At 37.4% G+C, this 19,956-nt stretch overlaps 3 protein-coding genes across 3 annotated transcripts; 2 read left to right on the plus strand and 1 right to left on the minus strand.

Moving 5' to 3' along the window:
• LOC104764435 (ninja-family protein AFP3-like) lies at window positions 4,009-5,452 on the minus strand. Its single transcript, XM_010487968.2, has 2 exons — window positions 4,891-5,452; window positions 4,009-4,569 (listed from the first exon to the last, which is right to left on the minus strand). Exons 1-2 carry the CDS (start codon window positions 5,324-5,326, stop codon window positions 4,130-4,132), a joined length of 876 nt encoding a protein of 291 aa, XP_010486270.1. The 5' UTR covers window positions 5,327-5,452; the 3' UTR covers window positions 4,009-4,129.
• Window positions 7,094-8,844, plus strand: LOC104764434 (FHA domain-containing protein FHA2-like). The gene is made up of 3 exons (XM_010487965.2): window positions 7,094-7,797; window positions 8,038-8,195; window positions 8,417-8,844. The coding sequence occupies exons 1-3, from the start codon at window positions 7,215-7,217 to the stop codon at window positions 8,624-8,626; spliced, it is 951 nt and encodes a 316-aa protein (XP_010486267.1). The 5' UTR covers window positions 7,094-7,214; the 3' UTR covers window positions 8,627-8,844.
• Window positions 16,089-19,951, plus strand: LOC104764439 (GTP cyclohydrolase 1). The gene is made up of 3 exons (XM_010487972.2): window positions 16,089-16,209; window positions 18,211-18,414; window positions 18,569-19,951. The coding sequence occupies exons 1-3, from the start codon at window positions 16,197-16,199 to the stop codon at window positions 19,741-19,743; spliced, it is 1,392 nt and encodes a 463-aa protein (XP_010486274.1). The 5' UTR covers window positions 16,089-16,196; the 3' UTR covers window positions 19,744-19,951.

Here is a 19,956-nt window from a genome sequence, read left to right on the forward strand (position 1 = left end):
TCAAATCTTGAACAAAAGAAGATGGGAGGAAGAAGCAAAGATTGTCTTTTACGTTTCACTCGATACTCGAAGAAGAAGAAGACTCACGTGAAATCGTAGCGAGGCAGAGCGAGAGAGGTTTGTGGTAGTGAAGAAGACGCGATTGAACAACGAGTAGCTCCGAGCTTTGCGACACTCACTTCAATGGCGGTTTCTAGGGTTTATTCTCGAAGATACAAAGAGCGCGAGAGAGAGAAACGCGCTGAGAACTTTTTTTATTTTTTTTATTTGGCTTTTCTCTCTGTTTCACTCGCAGAGTTCCTCTATTTATGCAATTTCGGAGTATATACATATTTACATTTGTTGCCACTGAGCAGCGCTCAGACGAGTCTACGTCTAACCGTTGACCGTTTTATTTTAAGGATAAGTGAAAAAATATTTGACGTGGTTGGTTAGATTCTGTTATGTTAACCGAATGCGTTACCGGTTCAATGGTCAATGATTGCTCACTATAGTCTATAGTTTCTATGTGAATTTTTGAGTTTTCCTAAAACGATTAGACAAATAAATCTGCCCATTGATGCAACTTCAAGAACCAATATCTCTGTAACTTCATACTCAACTCACAAGTCTATGATTCTTTGCCTTAAAAAAAGAAAGAAAAAAAAACCCATAAAAGTTCCACCCTCTGCATATAGGAGCTAGTCAAGTCTAGTTTTGATCCTCTTCTTCTTCTTCCTCCAGAATTTGACCAACTCCTCCTGTTAACGCTTCTTCCATTTGCTCATATCTGTTTTGATTGTATTGTCGTCCTTTATCCTCTTCAATCTTCCTCTGTTCCTCCTGAAAGTTCATCTGCTCCTCCTCCATAATCTTTTCCCAGTTACGGATGTCATAATAACCTTCTGGTGCTCTTGATCCCATCATTAACTTCTGCCAGACCTTTGTTCGTCTCACTTCCTCCATCAGCTTCTCCCAGTTCCAATAGGGGTTGTTACCTAGTGATCCTCCCACTTCCTCACCTCTGTTTATGTTTCCTGGTTCAGCGGATGGACTTTCACCGTAACCTGATTCTAAACCAAACAAAAATGGAGCCTTCAGCACGATTCTTCAAAACAAAACAACTATTTTTAATAGAGTTTTAACCTTGAGACTCCTGACTGTTCCCATTTCCAGTATCATCACAAGACGAAGAGTGTTGCCCTGATTCTCAACCAAACAAATCCGGAGCCTTCAGCACAATTCTTTGATAGTAAACACTAAACAGAGACTAACTAATACTCCCACAGACTCACTTTTATTGTTAGGTCGCTTCCTTTCCACGGAAACGCTATGGGAAGCAAACATTATAGGAGACGCCTGGATAAGATTCATGCCAAAATTATAAAAACCAAATCAGATAGTTCTGCAATTCTGTCTTCGCAAAATGCTAAACAAGTGTCTAGGTCCAAAAGCATTTACCTCTATTGCCTTCTGGGCGGCATTTTCTTCCTTGAACTCCACGAAACCATATGAAAAGCTCTACCAGTTTTTTTCAACAAGAACAAAAATTAGTGTTTTTGTTTACCTCATGAAGAAGGGCTCCAAATATGCTTGTTAGTAGATTAGTTAACATTTACCCCTTTGTTTTTAACTCTAGTTCCACCTCTTCTAATTTCTCCAAACTGCTTAAATGCATCCTCAACTAAGGCAATGGTTGCATTTGGAGGAAGATTTTTCATGTAAATGGTTACATGGTAAGGTCGTTTCTTCTCCACGAAAGTCCTGCGCCCATCAAGCATTATAGGAGATGCCTGAACAAGATTCATCATGCCAATATATTATCAAAACACCGATTGCTCAAACAGTTGTGCAACTGAAACCCGAGAATCAGACCAAATATTAAACAAGGGTCAAGGTCCAAAGCGCCTACCATTAATGCCCTCTTCGCAGCATCTGCTTCCTCAAACTCCACAAAAGCATCTTTACAGTACTACCAGTTTTACACAAGTAGACAAATTAGTGTCGTTTCCATGAAGAAGAAGGGTTATATACTAAGAAAGTAGTTAACATTTTTACCTTTTTGCTGCTAAGTTTAATTCCACCTCTTCTAATTTTTCCAAACTGCTTAAATGCATTCTCAACAAAGGCAATGGTTGCATTTGGAGGAAGCCATTTAACGTAAATGATTGAACCCTCAGATACCGCTGGTAATAAACAAACGAAAGGTTAAAAGCGAGTGTATAAAATATAAATAAATGGGATACATATATAAAGATAAAGGATAAAATTACCTTGAGACTTCTGACTGTTCACATTTCTAGAATCTTCAACTGCATCAGCTTTTCTCTCTTGATAATGATCACAAGACGAAGAACGTTGACCTTGACCTGTTCGTATATCCTTCATCACCTTCACGTATTATTAACATCATTAACTATCAGTACCCAGATCCATTAGTTAAACATGTCGTAGATGATTGAGTGTCCACTTACAACAGAGGCGTAAGATAGCTTGGGAACATTTTCAGACCCATGATTTGGTTCACAAACTTCCTCTGTTTCTGGAATTGTCTCCTCTATGACTGAACCACTCGCATTAAAACAAAGGTCTTAGACACTTCCTCCCGGGGGAAAATATGGAGGCTTCTCAAAATTGAACTGTTACCCACCATTATCAGCAGGAGGAATGGTTGCATTAGCCTCATCAGGTTTATAATGAAACTTAAACATGTCGGTCAAAACAAAGTGGGCGGTTTCTTGGAGAGCAAGGAAGATATTTTGTGTGAAGATCTTTGCAGGTCTCACGTTTGAAGTGAAGTATCCTTCAACATCGATGAAGACACCCCTACCACCAGCGTCTTGGGACATGACCCATGTTACCTTAACCGAATCAAAACCACTAGAAGATAGCATATTAAGATCCTTCTCATCAACATCCTGCTCCAAGATTAGTAATAACTCAGAACAAAGACGACTTTACCAAAGTTACAGAGTCAACGATCAGGAAAACTATCTTTACCGGAAAGGTGAAGTTACGCATCTTTCCATCTAGTCCAGTCCGTGAAATCTTACTGTTATCTTTATAAAACTTACGGAGATACCCCGGGTTGTTTCGCAAGGCGTTATAGTACTGCTCTGTAAATATAGACGCCACCTACGTACAGTTTGTTAAAGGGTCACAATCAGTCAATCACAAAGGTGACAGAAGAATCCGATGGAGCAGAGCATACAGTTGCTGGATTGTATACCTCTTCAGCAGATCGTCGTGCGGGAGATGCCATCGATACAGAGTATAAGCAATGCCCTGAATCTAAAGATCAAACTCCAAAACGTCTTAAATCTTGCGAACACAATCATAAAAGAACTGGTGAGGAAGCAGCGGCGAACACAAAAGAAACGGCTTCTATGTTAAGAAGATCAAGAAAGAAGTAAAGATCGTCTTCGCGTTTCATTAAACACAAACAACCAAACGATAAACCTAAATCGTAGAAAGACGAATCACCTGAAATTGTTGCAAGGCACAGAGAGAGAGGTTTATGGTAGTGAAGAGAAGACGCGTTTGAATGTGAGTAACTCCGAGTTCTGCCACACGCACTTCAATGGCGGTTCCTAGAATCCTAGGGTTTATTCGCGAGAAAGATGAAACGTAGTGAAGAGACGAAGAGCGTGAGAAAGAGGTGCTGAGATCTTTTTAATATTTGGCTTTCTCGTTTCATGTACTCGTGGAGTCCTATTTATGCAATGTCGTAAGATTTATATATTTACATTTGTTGCCACTGAGTTTACTCTGCGTCTAACCGTTAAGCCGTTAGTAAAATCTCTTATGGTTAACTGAATTTTGTTATCGTTTCGTTTTATAGAGAGAACCCAATGGGTTTTTTAAGTTCATCATGGGACCAATTGACGAAAGTAGTAAACTCATAAATTAATATGCTTTTTCTAACATATAATATTTGTCATAATTCTTCACTTTTATGGATGCAGTACGAAGGCATAAACAATGCAACAAATTTAAGTGTTAAATTAGTTGGAAAAATGTAATTAAAAAAACACACAAAAATCTAAGAAATCACTGAAAGAGAGTCCCTTCGAACTCAAAACGTCCATCAGCTAAACGTATATATACACAAAAACACAAAACTAGGTAAGCAAAAGATGAAAATTGTAGTTCAAAATGTCGAGGGAACAACGGTTATATGTCTTAAAGGATGTGACACATTAGTTCCACCGGCGTGAACGATGAACTCAGCTGGCGAGAAAGACGTTCCATGGCAAACGCAGATTATGCTGATCTCTGATTTCGAGTAACGGCATAGAAACCCATTCACGGTTTTGCCGTCCGGACCGTTACCGGTGCTAGTCACACAAGGCATCTGAGCAAACGGAAGCATACTACCGTCACCGTTACTGTTGGCATACGGTTTTGGCGGCTTCCCGGTGTTGCTTTTGGTTTCAGAGTTGGACCACTCTTGGGTGGTCTCCACTACCACCGCATCCTTTGAACCGTCTGTGCTGTGCACAGTTTCCTCCGTCCTGCTCTGCATGTTGTTAACCGGTGGTCTAACCGGTTCGGTTTGGTCAGATTGTGCCCCAAAGTCGCAACTTCCACCTGAACATAATAATAATCCGAATCATCTTCATGCAAATACCATAACCTTCTTGATTGTTATATGCAATCAATTCATCGAACTAAAATATCTTTATACTACTCTTAACTAAAAGAGATGCTAGGACATATCTTGACATCAAATCAAATTCAACCTCATCAAATATCTCGTTTTCACAACTTTATAAATATATTTTTTTAAAGCTATACTTTGTTTCTAATTATAGTTTTAATAATCTAATTTTTCCTAAAGAATCCTGACTTGGTCCAACTATTTATATACCAAATATTTATTATAGGAAAATTTCCATGTTGTTATTATACCTTCTTGACGAGAAGAGCTGCTAGGGTCGGATACGTCGGAGGAACTGCAAATGGGTGACCCAATCATAACGTCTTTGCTTATTTCCTTGAGTTGACTCGACCCATAACCGTAACCCATTTTGCTAAAGCTCAAATCCAAATCCACGCCGTTAGTGACTCCGCTTCTGATCTTCTTGCACACTCCGCTTCTTTGCTGCAGCTTCGCCTCCCGCTTCTTCCGTGTTTCCTTTCTACTCGTCACATTCGTCGTCGTCCCGCCTTCAAGATTAACGCCGTTATCCTTCGCGCATCCGACGGCGTTAAATCGTCCTATTGGTTTAGATTTCTCTGTTTTCTTGAAAGGACCTCCGAGAGAAAGACATAGCTCGAGCTCGACCTCTTCCACATCCTCATTTTCTCCAAGCTTTGTCTCCATTAATAAAGATTCAGCTACCATAAAACATCAAAACACAAAATCCAAAAAGAGATGGTTTCTTTCTTATGTTCTGCAATTTTTAATTTGTATTCTTGAAAGGGTTTTTGAAGTTTGGCTAACTTTTTTTTTTTTTTGTAAGAGAAAGGAATATATTATATAAGGGGCGGAGATAATTGAAGGGAAAGGCTTTTGGAACATGACACATGTCTGATAAGGATAGTGGACATGGGCGGTTTCAAATTACACGTATGACTTAAAATTATGAAACTGTTGATTAAGAGAAGGGTTAAGAAACTTTAATAGCGCTACAATCTCGGATTATCGATAAACGCTTTCCATTTATTTTTGTTGGTCTTCTATTTACCATTGGCTTGTAAAAATCAACGTAGAGTACCGAGGCTGACACGTGTAACACGTGTATGAAAACAGTTGACACGTGTAACCTGAGATCCTGCTGGCTTTGACGAGGACACGTTGAGTTTTTCAGTTTTCTTCTGTCTCCTCGAATCTCGAACACGACCTCGACTCTAGCTGCGACACGTGGCGGACATCGGTTAAAGATGGTCCCATGTTCTTCGAGAGACAGTGTTTAACAGGTTAAGACAGTCCAGCTCAGCAAATGACGCCGTTACGGCTTTGCGTCATCATCTGATGTGAGTCCGCGTGGTTCATGTTGGCCGTATTTATGGGCACGTGGTAGATGACAAGTGGCTGTAGAGAACTATGCTGTGGGTTAGATGACACGTGTTTTGATTCGAGTCGTGGAACAGCTTGTTCAAATTGATTTTATAGCTTAGCTATCAAAAGACAAAAGTTCCAGCCTTTTCTCGTGCATGAGTTGCACCTGGAAAGTGGAGAAAAAGGAAGATTCTTTGTATAGTACTATATAGCTTGTGATATTTTCGGGTGATTATATATATTTTAAAATTTTGCTTTTTTTTTCTTTTTTTTTTTTTTTTTTTTTTTTTTTTNTTGTAAAATTTTGCTTTACCCGTGGTCTATGTTTTTATATTCCTTCCTATCATCACATGATTTATTTATTCGTATTATTCATCTAGATTACATGGAAATAGAAACGGATATACGAAAACAAAAAACGGAAAACGATTTTTTTCAAAAATTAAGAAATAAAAACGTTTTGGAAACGTATATATATATACATATTCACATATATATTTATATATATATATAATAAAACACCAAACATAAAAAAACATATCAAAAAGCATCAAACAATAAAACTTCAAATATAAATATTAAATAGTTGAATTAAAACACTAATAATATTATATATTTATATCTATAATGAAGTTTTATATTTTAAAAATATTTATTTATTAAGTTTCAAATTAAAAAAAAAGTTTCCATCGTATTTCCAAAACAGAAATGGAGTTTCCATCGTATTTCCAAACAGAAATGTATAGGAATCGTGCTTTTATGCCTTGTTTCCGAGTTTCCACAAGTTTTTGTCTCCGAAACATTTCAAAAACAAGAAACGGACCTCCAAAAAAAGTTTCCATCCAACATAACTATTCATATTCACGTCATTTGCAAGGAGGTTCATGTATATCATCAGATCAGATAAACGCGGTTTGACAAGATATATATATTACCAAGTGGGTTTATGAAATATATAATGGGCCGGTTCAAGTTAATAGCTCAGGCCCAAATAAAGCTATTGTTTTTAGACCATCGTAGTTACGTTTGAGAAGGCTGAAAAATATGATCGCCTTTTTTGTTTTTTTTTAGTTTAACCGGTAAAAAGCTAATCCGCCAATCCCTATCCAAGATAAGCGCTAAATCGGTTTCCAAACAGAACTTATTACGATTATACAATCCCTAATTTGACAGTTCCGTTCCTCTTTTCATCTTCGATTTCAATCCCGATCAAATCGGAGGATTTCACGGCATGGCTACGGCCATCGAAGGCGGAAGCGACGTGGAGGTCGGATTCGCGAAGCTTCAAGGTGAGGATTTCGAATACTTTATGCAGTCTTACTCCATTATGCTCGGCCGTAATTCTAAGAAATCGACCGTCGACGTCGACCTCTCATCCCTCGGCGGCGGGATGAACATTTCGCGCAACCACGCTCGGATATTCTATGATTTCACTAGACGACGCTTCTCTCTCGAGGTCCTTGGTAAAAATGGCTGCTTCGTTGAAGGTGTCCTCCATCTCCCTGGGAACCCCAACGTCAAGCTTGACTCGCAGGACCTTTTGCAGATTGGTGACAAAGAGTTCTACTTCCTCCTACCGGTTCGGAGTATCTTAGGCGGGCCGTTGGGGCCTAGGCACCACGTCTCGGGCCAGACTAGTGTTGTTCCCTACCAAAATTATCATTCGGGTCCGGGTTCCGGGTCGGGTAAGAAGGGCGGGCGAAGTAGGGAGTTCTATGAGTATGAAGATGATGAAGACGATGATGATGACGACGATGAGGAGGATCTCAGAGGAAGTGGAAAGAAAACAAGGAGAGATGGATATGCTCCCGGAGGTGAGACCAGATTACTCATGATAGTGTTTGATTTATTCTTTTGTTAGCTTTAATATCATTGTGCAACTAATTAGGATGCAGGTTTCAGATTGTGATGTATGATTGATCTGATCATGCTTTTGAGACTTTTTAGTTTAAGTTGTAGTGATTGTGTGGTAAAAGTTTTGATGATTAGACCTTCTTAGACTTGGATTGCATGATAGTGACAACCCGATATTTTGTCTGCTTCATGTGTGCCAGAGAAGAAGAGAGAGGGAAGAGCAAAGGTAGACCGTGAAGCTGATGATCAGCAAGTTTTGCTGCTGGAGGAAAAAGATGTTGTATCATCTGTTGCCACTGTGCTTTCAGACTTGTGTGGTCCGGGAGAGTGGATGCCTATGGAAAAACTTCATTCTGTGGTTAGTTCTTGCTACAACTTTCTCTGCCTTCTTTTAATACAGCATGTAGCACGATCGAAAAGGCAATCTATATTTTCCTTTTTACAAGATTGCATGTTAATTGGTCTATATACAAAATCAATATGTTTTGGATAACTAGTTTGTTCTTACTATGAATCAAGCTCTTTGTTATTCAAAGGTATTGCTAAAGCATGGTAGTGGTTGGTCTGTGACACTGACAGATATTAAAGGAGTATGGAAACGTATGGCATCACAGTCGAGTAAGAAGATATCTGACACAAGAAGACTGGGCGATCCCTGAAGCAAAGGGTAAACCATGGTACGGTTTGCTGATGCTGCTTAGGAAATATCCGGAGCATTTCGTCATCAACACTAGATCTAAGGGAAGAGTTACCCTTGAATTCGTTTCTCTCGTTTCCCTACTCTCATAATCATCGCCAAGATGATTATGCTGCTTTTGTTAGTGCAGGATGATAGTTACTTGTTAGTGTATCTGTTTTCTGTCTTCACGAAATGATTCATGAGTGTATAAGTGGGGTCAGCGGTTTTGTCCTTGGTGACTCGGATTCTCTAATCTTTTTGTTGTTTACAGCTTTTCAACACCTTTTTTCTTTCTTTTCTTGCTGTTTTCTTTTGGAGAGAACTTGTAGATTTTGTTTTTGACGTTAGTTAGTGATATTTATAGAAAGACTAAACGAAAACATATCACAATCCGAAATACTGTACACACCAAATACAGATAAAAGTTGTCGGTAGAAAACAAAATATGGGAAGGTCAATAATTGATAACGCATACACAATTATTGATAATCGTTTGGACTTTGACGCCACATCAAAAGAGATCATTTTACTACACTAGAAGCATTTTTCGGTAAATAAAATGCGTTACGGGAGTTGAAATTTGAATAAAGTTTAAATTCTGAATAATGATGAATCGTTGCATCGACATCACTAACCCAAATCACTTGTACACGTTGTTTTGTTTGGGTGGTCATATTTTTAACCACTTATTTTGTCAAATGTTAAGAGTACGTTTAATTTTCAGATTTTACTGAACAGTCACAAATTTACGTTTAGTTTGGTGTGATATATATATATATATATATATAAATGCGGCAACTTGAGTAACAGCTTGATGCTGCTGTACCAACTTGCTTACATGTTTATTTGATTATGAAATAGCAAAGATGCTTACCTTCCTTTATTATACTAATAGAAATAAAAAGAAAATAAATGATAAGTAGAACTACCTCCGAAAAGATCCAGAAGAGATGCTATGAATGTCAGCGGCTTACTCACGAACTGAATGTGTGCCCAATCTTAGTGAAGAAAAGAGAAGCTGAAGCTTCAGCAAGGAAAGCTGGGAAGGGAGTTTTGAAGCTTGCAAAATCTTTGGTCTTGAAAGAATCTGACCTTTTGTTTGGTGTTCTGAAGGAGGACCAAGTGGGCATAGACCAGACGACTGGAAGAACTAGAATTGTTGAGGAAGCGCTCGAAGGTATGAGACAGTATTTGCGTGCAAATACAACTGAAGACATCCAAGTTAAAGTCGATAGGGTGAGAAAATCAGTTGGTGATGTTGAAAAGGATCCAATAGCTAGAAAAACGGTTCTTAGACTCGAACCTCCTCCGATTATTCATCATGATGTTAATACGGAAAAAGGTTTGGTCTTTAGCTTTGACTTGGGTAAATCAGCAGGTTCAAAAGTTGCTGCTATTTCCAAGAATTCTTTGTTAGTGGGACTCGTCTAGCTCCCATATGAATTGGTCTATCGCGGATGTGAGGGTTAAACGATCTGAAGGTTCTACTCCGGAGAATCCAGGACAGTTCCTAGCTTTGTCCCAACCTTTTCAGGAAGGTGCAACGGTTCATAGGACTGGATCTTTTGTGATTGGTCCTTCCGGCACTATTCCAAGAAAGGTCAAAGCTAGACGTAAACCTCAGAAGTCTGCTAGGAAGCCAAAACCGAAACTACCAAATATCCTGGAGAATAATCAGGTTCTCAGTTTGGGGCTACAAAAAGGTGTCATAGATAAGAAGAAAGCAGTAGAGGAGGGCTCAAGCACTGCAAAATTCATCAAGCTTAACCCTAGAAAGGCGATCCCAGGTGAGGGATTGCCCCATGATCAATGAGTATTTTGAGCTGGAATTGTCAGGGCTTGGGACGGTCTGGCTTTTCCTCGTCTCAAGGAGTTGAGTAAAACCTTCTTCCCTGAGATGTTGTTCTTGATGGAGACGATGCATAGTAGAGATATATTAGTAGGCTTACAAGAAGTTTTATGTTATGATCGTGTTTTTACTATCCAACCGGTAGGGAAGGGTGGATGCTTAGCTATTTTTTGGAAGAATAGTTTAAAGGTGGATTTCCATTATGCGGATAAGAACTTGATAGATATGCAAGTTCAGTTTGGAGCTGCTACCTTTTTTGTCTCATGCATCTATGGTGATCCGGATTATAAGAAAAGACAGTTGGTGTGGGAACGGATCAGTAGATTTGGTGGTGCTAGAAAAGAAGATTGGATTATGCTAGGTGATTTCAATGATATATGCAATAATAGTGAGAAGATAGGAGGGCCAAGAAGATGTGAATCTGTTTTCAGACCATTCAATGACATGTTGAGAGCTTGTGGAATGGATGAGCTGTCTAGTAATGGAAATAGATTCACTTGGGCAGAGAGAAGATATGACTTGTGGATCCAGAGTAGACTGGATAGAGCATTCGGAAATCAAGCGTGGTTTAATTCTTATCCTGCCTCAAATCAACATTTCTTGTAGATGAGAGGATCCGATCATAGACCTGTTCTGGTTAAGTTAATCGAATCCCAAGACTCCTATGTGGGCAATTTCAGATTTGATAGTAGGTTTTTGAATAAACCTAGAGTGGAAGAGACCATTGCTCAAGCTTGGGGTCCTATTGCTGCTGATTTGAGCGTCCCCTTAGCTACAAGAGTACGAGGGTGCAGAAGGGCTCTAAGTTCATGGAAGATAGTCAATGCGGTAAACTCTAAAGATTAAATTAGGAAGATTGAGATAGATCTGGACTTACAACAATCGATACTCTCTCCTAGCTTTTATCGAGTGGTTTCCCTGAAAAAAAGAACTGGCTCAGGCTTACAAAGAAGAAGAAACCTTTTGGAAACAGAAATGTCAGAAAAATGGAAGAAATGGGGGGATCAAAACTCAAAAATTTTCCATGCTTCGGTGAAGGAGTCTAGATCCAGGAATAGAATTGAGAAGTTGGTGGACATTAATGGCAATGATCAGTTTTCAGAAGGACCAAAAGGGGAGGTAGTTGCTGCATATTTTCAAGACCTCTTTAAGTCCTCCAATCCGACTCCCTTTGGAGATATGTTTCAAGGATTTCAAACAAGAGTCTCAAGGCAAATGCACAACAGACTAATAAGAGTGGTGACTCTTTCAGAGATCAAAGATGTTGTCTTTTCAATTGAGCCAACCAGTGCTCCGGGAGCAGAGGGTATGTCAGCACTGTTTTCCAGCAGTATTGGAGCATTGTAGGAGATCAGTTGATAGCAGAGGTTCAGAAATTTTTCTCTAATGGAGTTATGCCGCAAGAATGGAATTATACACATTTGTGTCTAATCCCTAAGATTCCCCACCCTCATTTAATGTCGGATCTCAGACCCATAAGCCTTTGCTCAGTCATGTACAAGGTAATATCCAAAGTTTTAGTTGACAGATTGAAACCTCTGCTGCCTCAGATTGTTTCTGAAACACAATCTGCTTTCGTCACTGATCGATTGATAACAGACAATATCATGATTGCGCATGAATTGATTCATTCTTTGAACACCAAGGAGCCTTTCAGTTCTGAGTGTATGGCAGTGAAGTCGGATATGTCAAAGGCATACGATAGAGTGGAGTGGAGTTATCTACAGTTTTTGCTCTCAGTGTTGGGATTCCACGAAACATGGATATCTTTGATAATGAAGTGTGTCTCCACTGTCACTTTCTCTACTCTTATTAATGGCAAGGCTTATGGAATGATCATTCCAGAGAGGGGTTTAAGACAAGGAGACCCACTTTCTCCTTTTCTTTTTGTGCTATGTACGGAGGGGCTGACACACTTGTTAAATCTAGCTCAACAGCACCAGAAAATTCAGGGTTCCAATTCTCTCAAGATGGACCGGTTATTCATCATCTTCTATTTGTTGATGATAGCTTATTTCTATGTAAAGCAAACCGTGAAGAGGCTGTTGTGTTGCATAACATTCTAGCGAAGTATGGTTTGGCATCTGGTCAGGTCATAAATGTGAATATGTCCTCCATCACCTTTGGGAAGAGAGTTCCGGAAGTAATCAAATTGGAGATTCAGGGTTGCCTTGGTATTGTGAATCAAGGAGGAGTGGGACATATTTAGGCTTACCATAATGTTTTAGTGGCTTCAAAGTTCAGATGTTAAGCTATCTTAAAGATAGAGTGCATAATAAGTTATCAGGATGGTACTCCAGATCTCTTTCTCAGGGAGGAAAAGATATTATGTTGAAGACCGTGGCAATGGCAATGCGAGTCTCTGCTATGTCCTGTTTTAAATTACCAAAGAAATCCTGTGCAAACTTGACAAGTGCTTTAGCAGATTTCTGGTGGAATTCATCTGAACATGCAAAGAAGATTCATTGGAAAAACTGGGAAAGTCTATGTCTGTCAAAACATCAAGGTGGCATGGGGTTCAAGGACATTGGTTTATTCAATCAAGCGCTTTTAGCTAAGCAAGCATGGAGAATTATCCAAGAACCCGACTGTTTATGAAAGCAGGAGTTGGTACCAGACCGTCCTTTGGATGGAGAAGTATAAGGCATGGGAGAGATCTAATCAGTAAGGGGGCTGTTAAAAGAATGGGAAATGGAGCCTCTTTGAGTGTTTTGTGTGACCAGTGGGTAGATGATGGAGGTATGAGGGCGCCTCTTATAAAGAATATCTCCATTGACATCTCCCTAAAGGTATGTGACATCATTGATCTCGAGAGAAGGGATTGGAATATGGAGAAGTTAGAAGACTTGTTTTTTCCGGCTGACATCATCAAAATCAAAGAAACAAGACATGTGGTGTCAAAGGAGGAATTCCTTGTTTGGAAACATAACAAGTCAGGGGATTACTCGGTGAAGTCCGGTTATTGGTTGGCTACTCAGATGTAAAAGGAAAATTTAATTCGAGAGACAACAGCTTTGCCCTCTTTAAATACCTTGAAAGAGCAAATCTGGAGATTGCAGACTGAACCGAAGATAAAAATTTTTCTTTGGAAACTTCTGAGTAGAGCTTTGCCGGTTGGAGATTTGTTATCCCGAAGGGGTGTCAGAGTAGATGGAAGATGCCAAGTTTGTGGAATGGCTGGTGAGTCTATTTACCATGTTTTGTTCTCTTGTCCTTTGTCTAGACAGATTTGGGCTCTCTCCAACTACCCTTCGCAAGTTCCAGAGGAGGAATCGGTCTATGCACATATGCATCATTTGCTAAGCAACAGAGAAAACCAGCTTTGGCCCTTTGAGATCAGGAAAAGTTTTCCATGGATACTGTGGAGAATATGGAAAAACATGAACAATTGGGTCTTTGATGGAAAATCCTTTTCGCCAATGGAGACAGCCGTGAAGATTAAAGAGGATGTCGATTTGTGGTTCTCAGCTCAAATGGTTGAACAATCACACCAAACTATACAATCCAACTTGACTGGTTTTCAGAGACACGAAGATCAATCGATGGTTCAGGATCAGTGGAATCCTCCTCCGCAAAATTGATTGAAGTGTAACATTGGTTCCTCTTGGTCAAAAAAAGAAGGAATTGGTTGGGGCTTCTTGGGTGGTAAGAGATGTTACTGGTGTTGTTGTGATGCACAGTAGAAGAGCTTTCTCCAATATAAAGTCTAAACAAGAGGCGAATCTAATTTGTGTGGTTTGGGCTATCGAGAGTATGATCAGCCACAATTTGGGCAAGATTATCTTTGCATTGGAGGATACTGTCTTGGTGGGTGCAGTTAATAGGCTAAAGGCGTGGCCATCTTTTGGTTTTCATTCTGCTCAGATCTTATCGGTATTGTGTGGAATCGATGAATGGAAACTTGTTTGTGAATCAGGGATTTCTAATAGAGAAGCTTTTCTCATTGCGCGTAGTGTGTCCGAAGATAGTAGGTCTCACTCGTATGTGGCGGCAGGTTTTCCTTTTTGGTTAACAGGTCTTTTCAATGATGAGAGAGTTGGATCCTCTTTGTGAACTATCCTTTTGCGAGTAGTACTCTTTGATGGAACCATTTTTTTGTAAAGATCCCTGGTGATCCGGATAATGTCTTAGATGAGTTAGTGAGTAATTATTAGTCTTTTTGGTCTTTGTACAAGACATGACTTTCCTCAAGTTATATTGTAATCCATAACTTCGCTAATTTCAGTTGTGACAAAAAGAAAAAAAAAAAAAAAAGTAGAACTACCTAAGTTGAGACTTGAGAGTTGAGAAACTGCAAATATCATTAACCAAATAAAACATGTCGTCGGTGGAAGTAGCTCGTCACAATCGCCAGAGGATGAACATGCCCTTAGAAATATTTTATCATGACTTCGTTGATAACATATAAAACTTTATTAAGAGTAGTGGTCATAGTTGTAAGATTCCTTTTTCATATAATCAAAAACTATAGTATAAAAAAAGACTAACGCATGATACACGTGTGTGGGGTTGGAGCTCAGAGTTATTAAAATATTAAAAACAATAATACATATGGTTTACAATCATTTATGGATTTTTTTAATCAGACTCAATTGCTACAAAAAGTTTGTTTTGCACTAAACTTATATACTAAACTAAATTATCTTGTCCCTTAATAGATTAATGTTGTAAATGTTATTTTTATTATGAATATAGAATTAATACTACTAAATTAACACATAAATATAAAAATGTAAACGTTATTTAAAAAATATTGTGAAAAGACTAGAACATCACTCTTTTATGAGTAGAAGGAGTAATATAGTATTTAAACAAGGTTTGGTTAAAGGTTCCTCTTTTTATTTTTGTTTTTATTACATCCAATTTTCAATTTTGAATGATTAAACAACAACAAACAGATCTAAGAAACAATAGAAAACGACTCAGTAGAGAACGACCCATGCATGGTATGCAAAATTGCAAATTCTTTAAATACTATGACAAACTATCTAATTTTTATTTCTTTTAAAACAAATAATGCACCTTGTGACTAATGGAAATCTGACATACTTTACAGTAATCTCACTAGTTGACTAAAATATTGATTCAAATTGGCATTAAAAATTATGAAAATTTTTTATTTGTAAAATTTTTTATTTGTAAAATTTTTTAGTGGACGAACATATATGTGTAGCTATACTTAGTATAACATCTTTTTATAACATAAACACACAATTTAATCATTCAATCTTCTACTATTAGTTAAAGCTACTTGTGTTTATATTAGAATGTAAATAAAATCTTCTCAAAAGATGACATGTAAAAATACTAACGTAGATTTATAAAAATAAGAAATATTTTCTTATTTGTCAAGGATAATTGATAAGCAATAACTATATACCTAATTAACACAATAATTAATTAATATAATAAATATTTAGAATGCATATGAAAACTTTGATAAGTAAATATTTATGTAGATGCATAAGCATAAAATATATTTTCTTATTTGTCAAAGATAATTGATAAACAATAAAATAAAAACTTCACCCAAAAAAAACAATAAAAAAAATTTGATTACCACTAAATTTTTTAACGTAAATGAAATCTTATCATTAGATGTAGATATATTATAATAAGATAAAAACTTTTCAATGTCTCTTTTTCGATCATTATTTTAATTATATTTTGTCTATATGTCCCAACATGAATTATTTCACCAAAATAAAGTCTTCTTCTTCTTTTTTTCTACTTAGCATATTACTTAAGCAGGAACTTTGAGTTCTTTGGCTACATATACATAAATCAAACCTAGAGAGAACAAGAAACTGCAACTAACCAATCATTTCGCCATGGATACAAGAGGTACTCTCCTTGTTCTATCTTTCTTCATTACATTACACAGCCAATTAGTACATTTGCTAATTACAAATTAAAAAGAGATTTAAATGTTTGAATGCCCTTTCACAATCGATTTAGGCGATCTTTCTTCTCGAAAACATGTTGCAACTCATGTATATAGCTTTGCAAAGAGATGATCAACTCTATAATTATTTGGAAAACTCTGTTAGCTTCACCATGGTTTTTTTTTTCTTTTTTTCTTTGGGTGAGGAAGGCAACACTTCCAACTTGATCTAATAAAATATTAATTTCAAGCTAACAAGAGAGACATTTCTATAAATTTTGTTTTTTTAGAAAAACTTAGAAACACTTTGTCAAATCTCATAGCATCTCCAATAGTACTCTATTTTCTATTATAGAGTAAATTTTGCTCTAATGATACTCTATTTTCACCTCTATAATAAAGATTGCTATTTTTTTATCTATTTATAGAGGAACTCTATTTTTTCCTCTATAAATAGAGGTGAACTATTTTATTTGCAAAATAGTCTTCTTAATCTTTAACTTATTTTATTTATAACCAAAATAAATAAAATAAATATTTTTAAGAACTAATAATAGAAATTTAAGTATAAATATTTATTCTAAAATATAGTGACTACCATTTGCAAAAGATAATAATTTTATGAAAATGTTACAAAATTTAAAGTAAAATGGATTAGTTTGCAATTTTTAAAAATAAAAAGTGTTAATTGTAAAATAAAAATAGAATCTGTTGGGAATATTCTTTTATAGAAGAAAAAATAGAGAAAACTATTAGAACAAAACTCATCTCTATTATAGAAATCCTCTATTATAAAGAAAAAAATAGAAAAAACCATTAGAAATGGCGGTTTATAGAGGAAAAAATAAAAAAAAACTATTAGAGCAAAACTCATCTCTATTATAGAAATCTTCTATTATAAAGAAAAAAAAATAAAAAAAAACCATTAGAAATGATGTTAAAGACCAGTATTACACTTTTTTTGTCAATTATTTACTAAGGTTCTCTTATCCACTCGAACCGTAAATACGAGTATAAGTTTGAGTAAATTATCTCATAAATTGTACGTCAACAATCCTGGGATAAGAGTTAAAACACTTTTTACAAAATTTTCAAAAAAGTTTTAGTTCTATGATTACTTTGTTTATGAAATGTATGTTTGTACAATCAACTTAGGTGAAAAGATTACTACTTTGTATAATATCAACCGATCTTAAGTTAAATCTAGTCTTAAATATATTAGTTTGGTCAAAACCTCGAGTCTTATTTTTTTAAATAAAAAGTTGCGGTGGTAATAAGAAAAAATCAACTAGGTTGGTATTAAACTACTGAGTAGAAAAACAAGTGGAAAGGGTTTGGTGGATTCGAAAAGTCTTCGCCGCCTTATAAATAAATAGTGCAAGTAGATTAAAAGGGTAAAAATAAAAATTTTAAAAAACTCCTTGTTTTATTTTTCCTAACATGGCAGATGCACTTAACATTACGCTTACCGATACGCGAGTTGTAGTTTGTTAATGGAGAAAATTTTATAATTTAAAAAATCTCTATAAAAAATGAACGATCATACAAACCCACATATTCCTGGATCAACGGGAACCCTTCGTTTCGTTTTATCTAATCCTGTTTCTCAAAAATTTCTGAACCTTTCTGGGAAAAAAAATCCCATCTTTTTTTTTCGATGTGGTGAGAATTTTAGTGGGCATCTCTCAAACTTTTTTGGTTCCTTTGTCCCTTTCCTAGTTTGGTGATATTTTTATTTAACATCAACAACTCGATTCGTCGTTCTTAATCCGGGATTTGAATATATATATATATAAAAGAACCACCTCCCCACTTGTACGGATTCTCGTTTGAGGATTCGAGTATTGCTGATTCGTGATCTCTTGTTGTTTTGTGTGTGTGTTTTGGCTGCTTTCCCTTTGTGGATCGGATCTGGTGGGGGTGGCTTTTTTTGTTTTTGTTTTGGTCAATGGGGGCATTAGATGAGGGACATTTGAAACTGGAGCTTGAGATTGGAATGAAAAATGGCTGCTGCGCTGAGCTTGCTTTCGAGCACCAACCTGAGACTTTAGCTATCCAAGACGCTGTCAAACTTCTCCTTCAAGGTCTTCATGAAGATGTCAATAGGGAAGGCATCAAAAAGACTCCTTTCCGTGTCGCCAAGGCTCTTCGTGAAGGCACCAGAGGTAAAAAAATCTATCTCCTTTAGCTATATATATAACTAACTCTGTTCCTGAGCTATTGATCTAGGTTTGTTAGTTTCTCTTCTTTGTTTTTAGCTTGTTACTTTTCTGGATTGGTGCAATAAGTTTGAATGTGGAAAGTATTAATTTTTGTCAGGTTATAAGCAAAAAGTGAAGGATTATGTACAGAGTGCTCTGTTTCCAGAAGCAGGGTTGGATGAAGGAGTTGGACTAGCAGGAGGAGTTGGAGGACTTGTTGTTGTACGAGATCTTGATCATTACTCTTACTGTGAATCTTGCTTGCTCCCTTTTCATTTCAAGTGTCACATAGGCTATGTCCCATCGGGCCAACGTGTTTTAGGACTGAGCAAGTTCTCTAGAGTCACTGATGTTTTCGCCAAGCGGCTCCAAGACCCTCAGCGTCTGGCTCATGATATTTGTTCTGCCCTCCAACATTGGGTCAAACCAGATGGAGTCGCTGTTGTTCTCGAATGCTCTCACATTCACTTCCCCAGTTTGGACTTGGACTCTCTGGACTCGTCCAGCCACCGTGGATTTGTGAAGCTGCTCGTTTCCTCGGGCTCAGGAGTTTTCGAGGATGAAAGCTCGAGTCTTTGGAGTGAATTTCTGAGTTTCTTGATGTTCAAAGGCGTCAAAACGCAAGCTTTGTGCAGAAATGGCGGCCCTGTGAAAGAGTGGTGCCCGAGCGTTAAAAGCTCGTCTAAATTCTCACCTAAACAAGACCCTGAAATGGTGTCTGCTGTCGTTTCCATCCTGAAATCATTGGGAGAAGATCCGTTGAGGAAAGAACTCATTGCTACACCATCTCGGTACCTCAAATGGATGATGAACTTTCAAAGAGCCAACCTTGATATGAAGCTGAACGGCTTTAACTCTGCCAAAGTCAACGGCGAGGTCAAAGAGAAGAGGCTTCACTGTGAACTGAACATTCCCTTCTGGTCAATGTGTGAGCATCATTTGCTTCCTTTCTATGGAGTTGTTCATATTGGCTACTTTTGTGCTGAAGGATCCAACCCCAAGACTATTGGAAGTTCGCTCATTCAGTCGGTTGTACACTTTTACGGGTTCAAACTTCAAGTGCAAGAGAGGATGACTCGGCAGATCGCTGAGACGCTATCTCCTCTTGTTGGCGGGGATGTGATTGTTGTGGCGGAAGCCGGACATACTTGTATGATCTCTAGAGGAATCGAGAAGTTTGGAAGCAGCACTGCAACAATCGCTGTTTTGGGTCGGTTTTCGAATGATAATTCCTCAAGAGCAGTGTTTCTAGACAAGATTCATACAACTAATGCCTTGAAGACAGATTCATGATCTCCATTTTGAGATGGTTCCATGTCTGTTTGTTGTCTTTTTTTATGCTTCTGTGTCTCTTTTCTTTGCTATGATACAATTACTTCGAAGTCCCTATAAACTTTGAAGTAAACCGATGATTTCTTGGTTTTTGATTGTTCTTCATGGCTTCATCTATCTTTATGTTAGTTGTTATATTCTAATAATAATCTATAGTTTTCTTCAGCTATACTG

The sequence above is a fragment of the Camelina sativa genome, chromosome 19 (assembly GCF_000633955.1).
Source record: "Camelina sativa cultivar DH55 chromosome 19, Cs, whole genome shotgun sequence".
Lineage (NCBI taxonomy): Eukaryota > Viridiplantae > Streptophyta > Magnoliopsida > Brassicales > Brassicaceae > Camelina > Camelina sativa.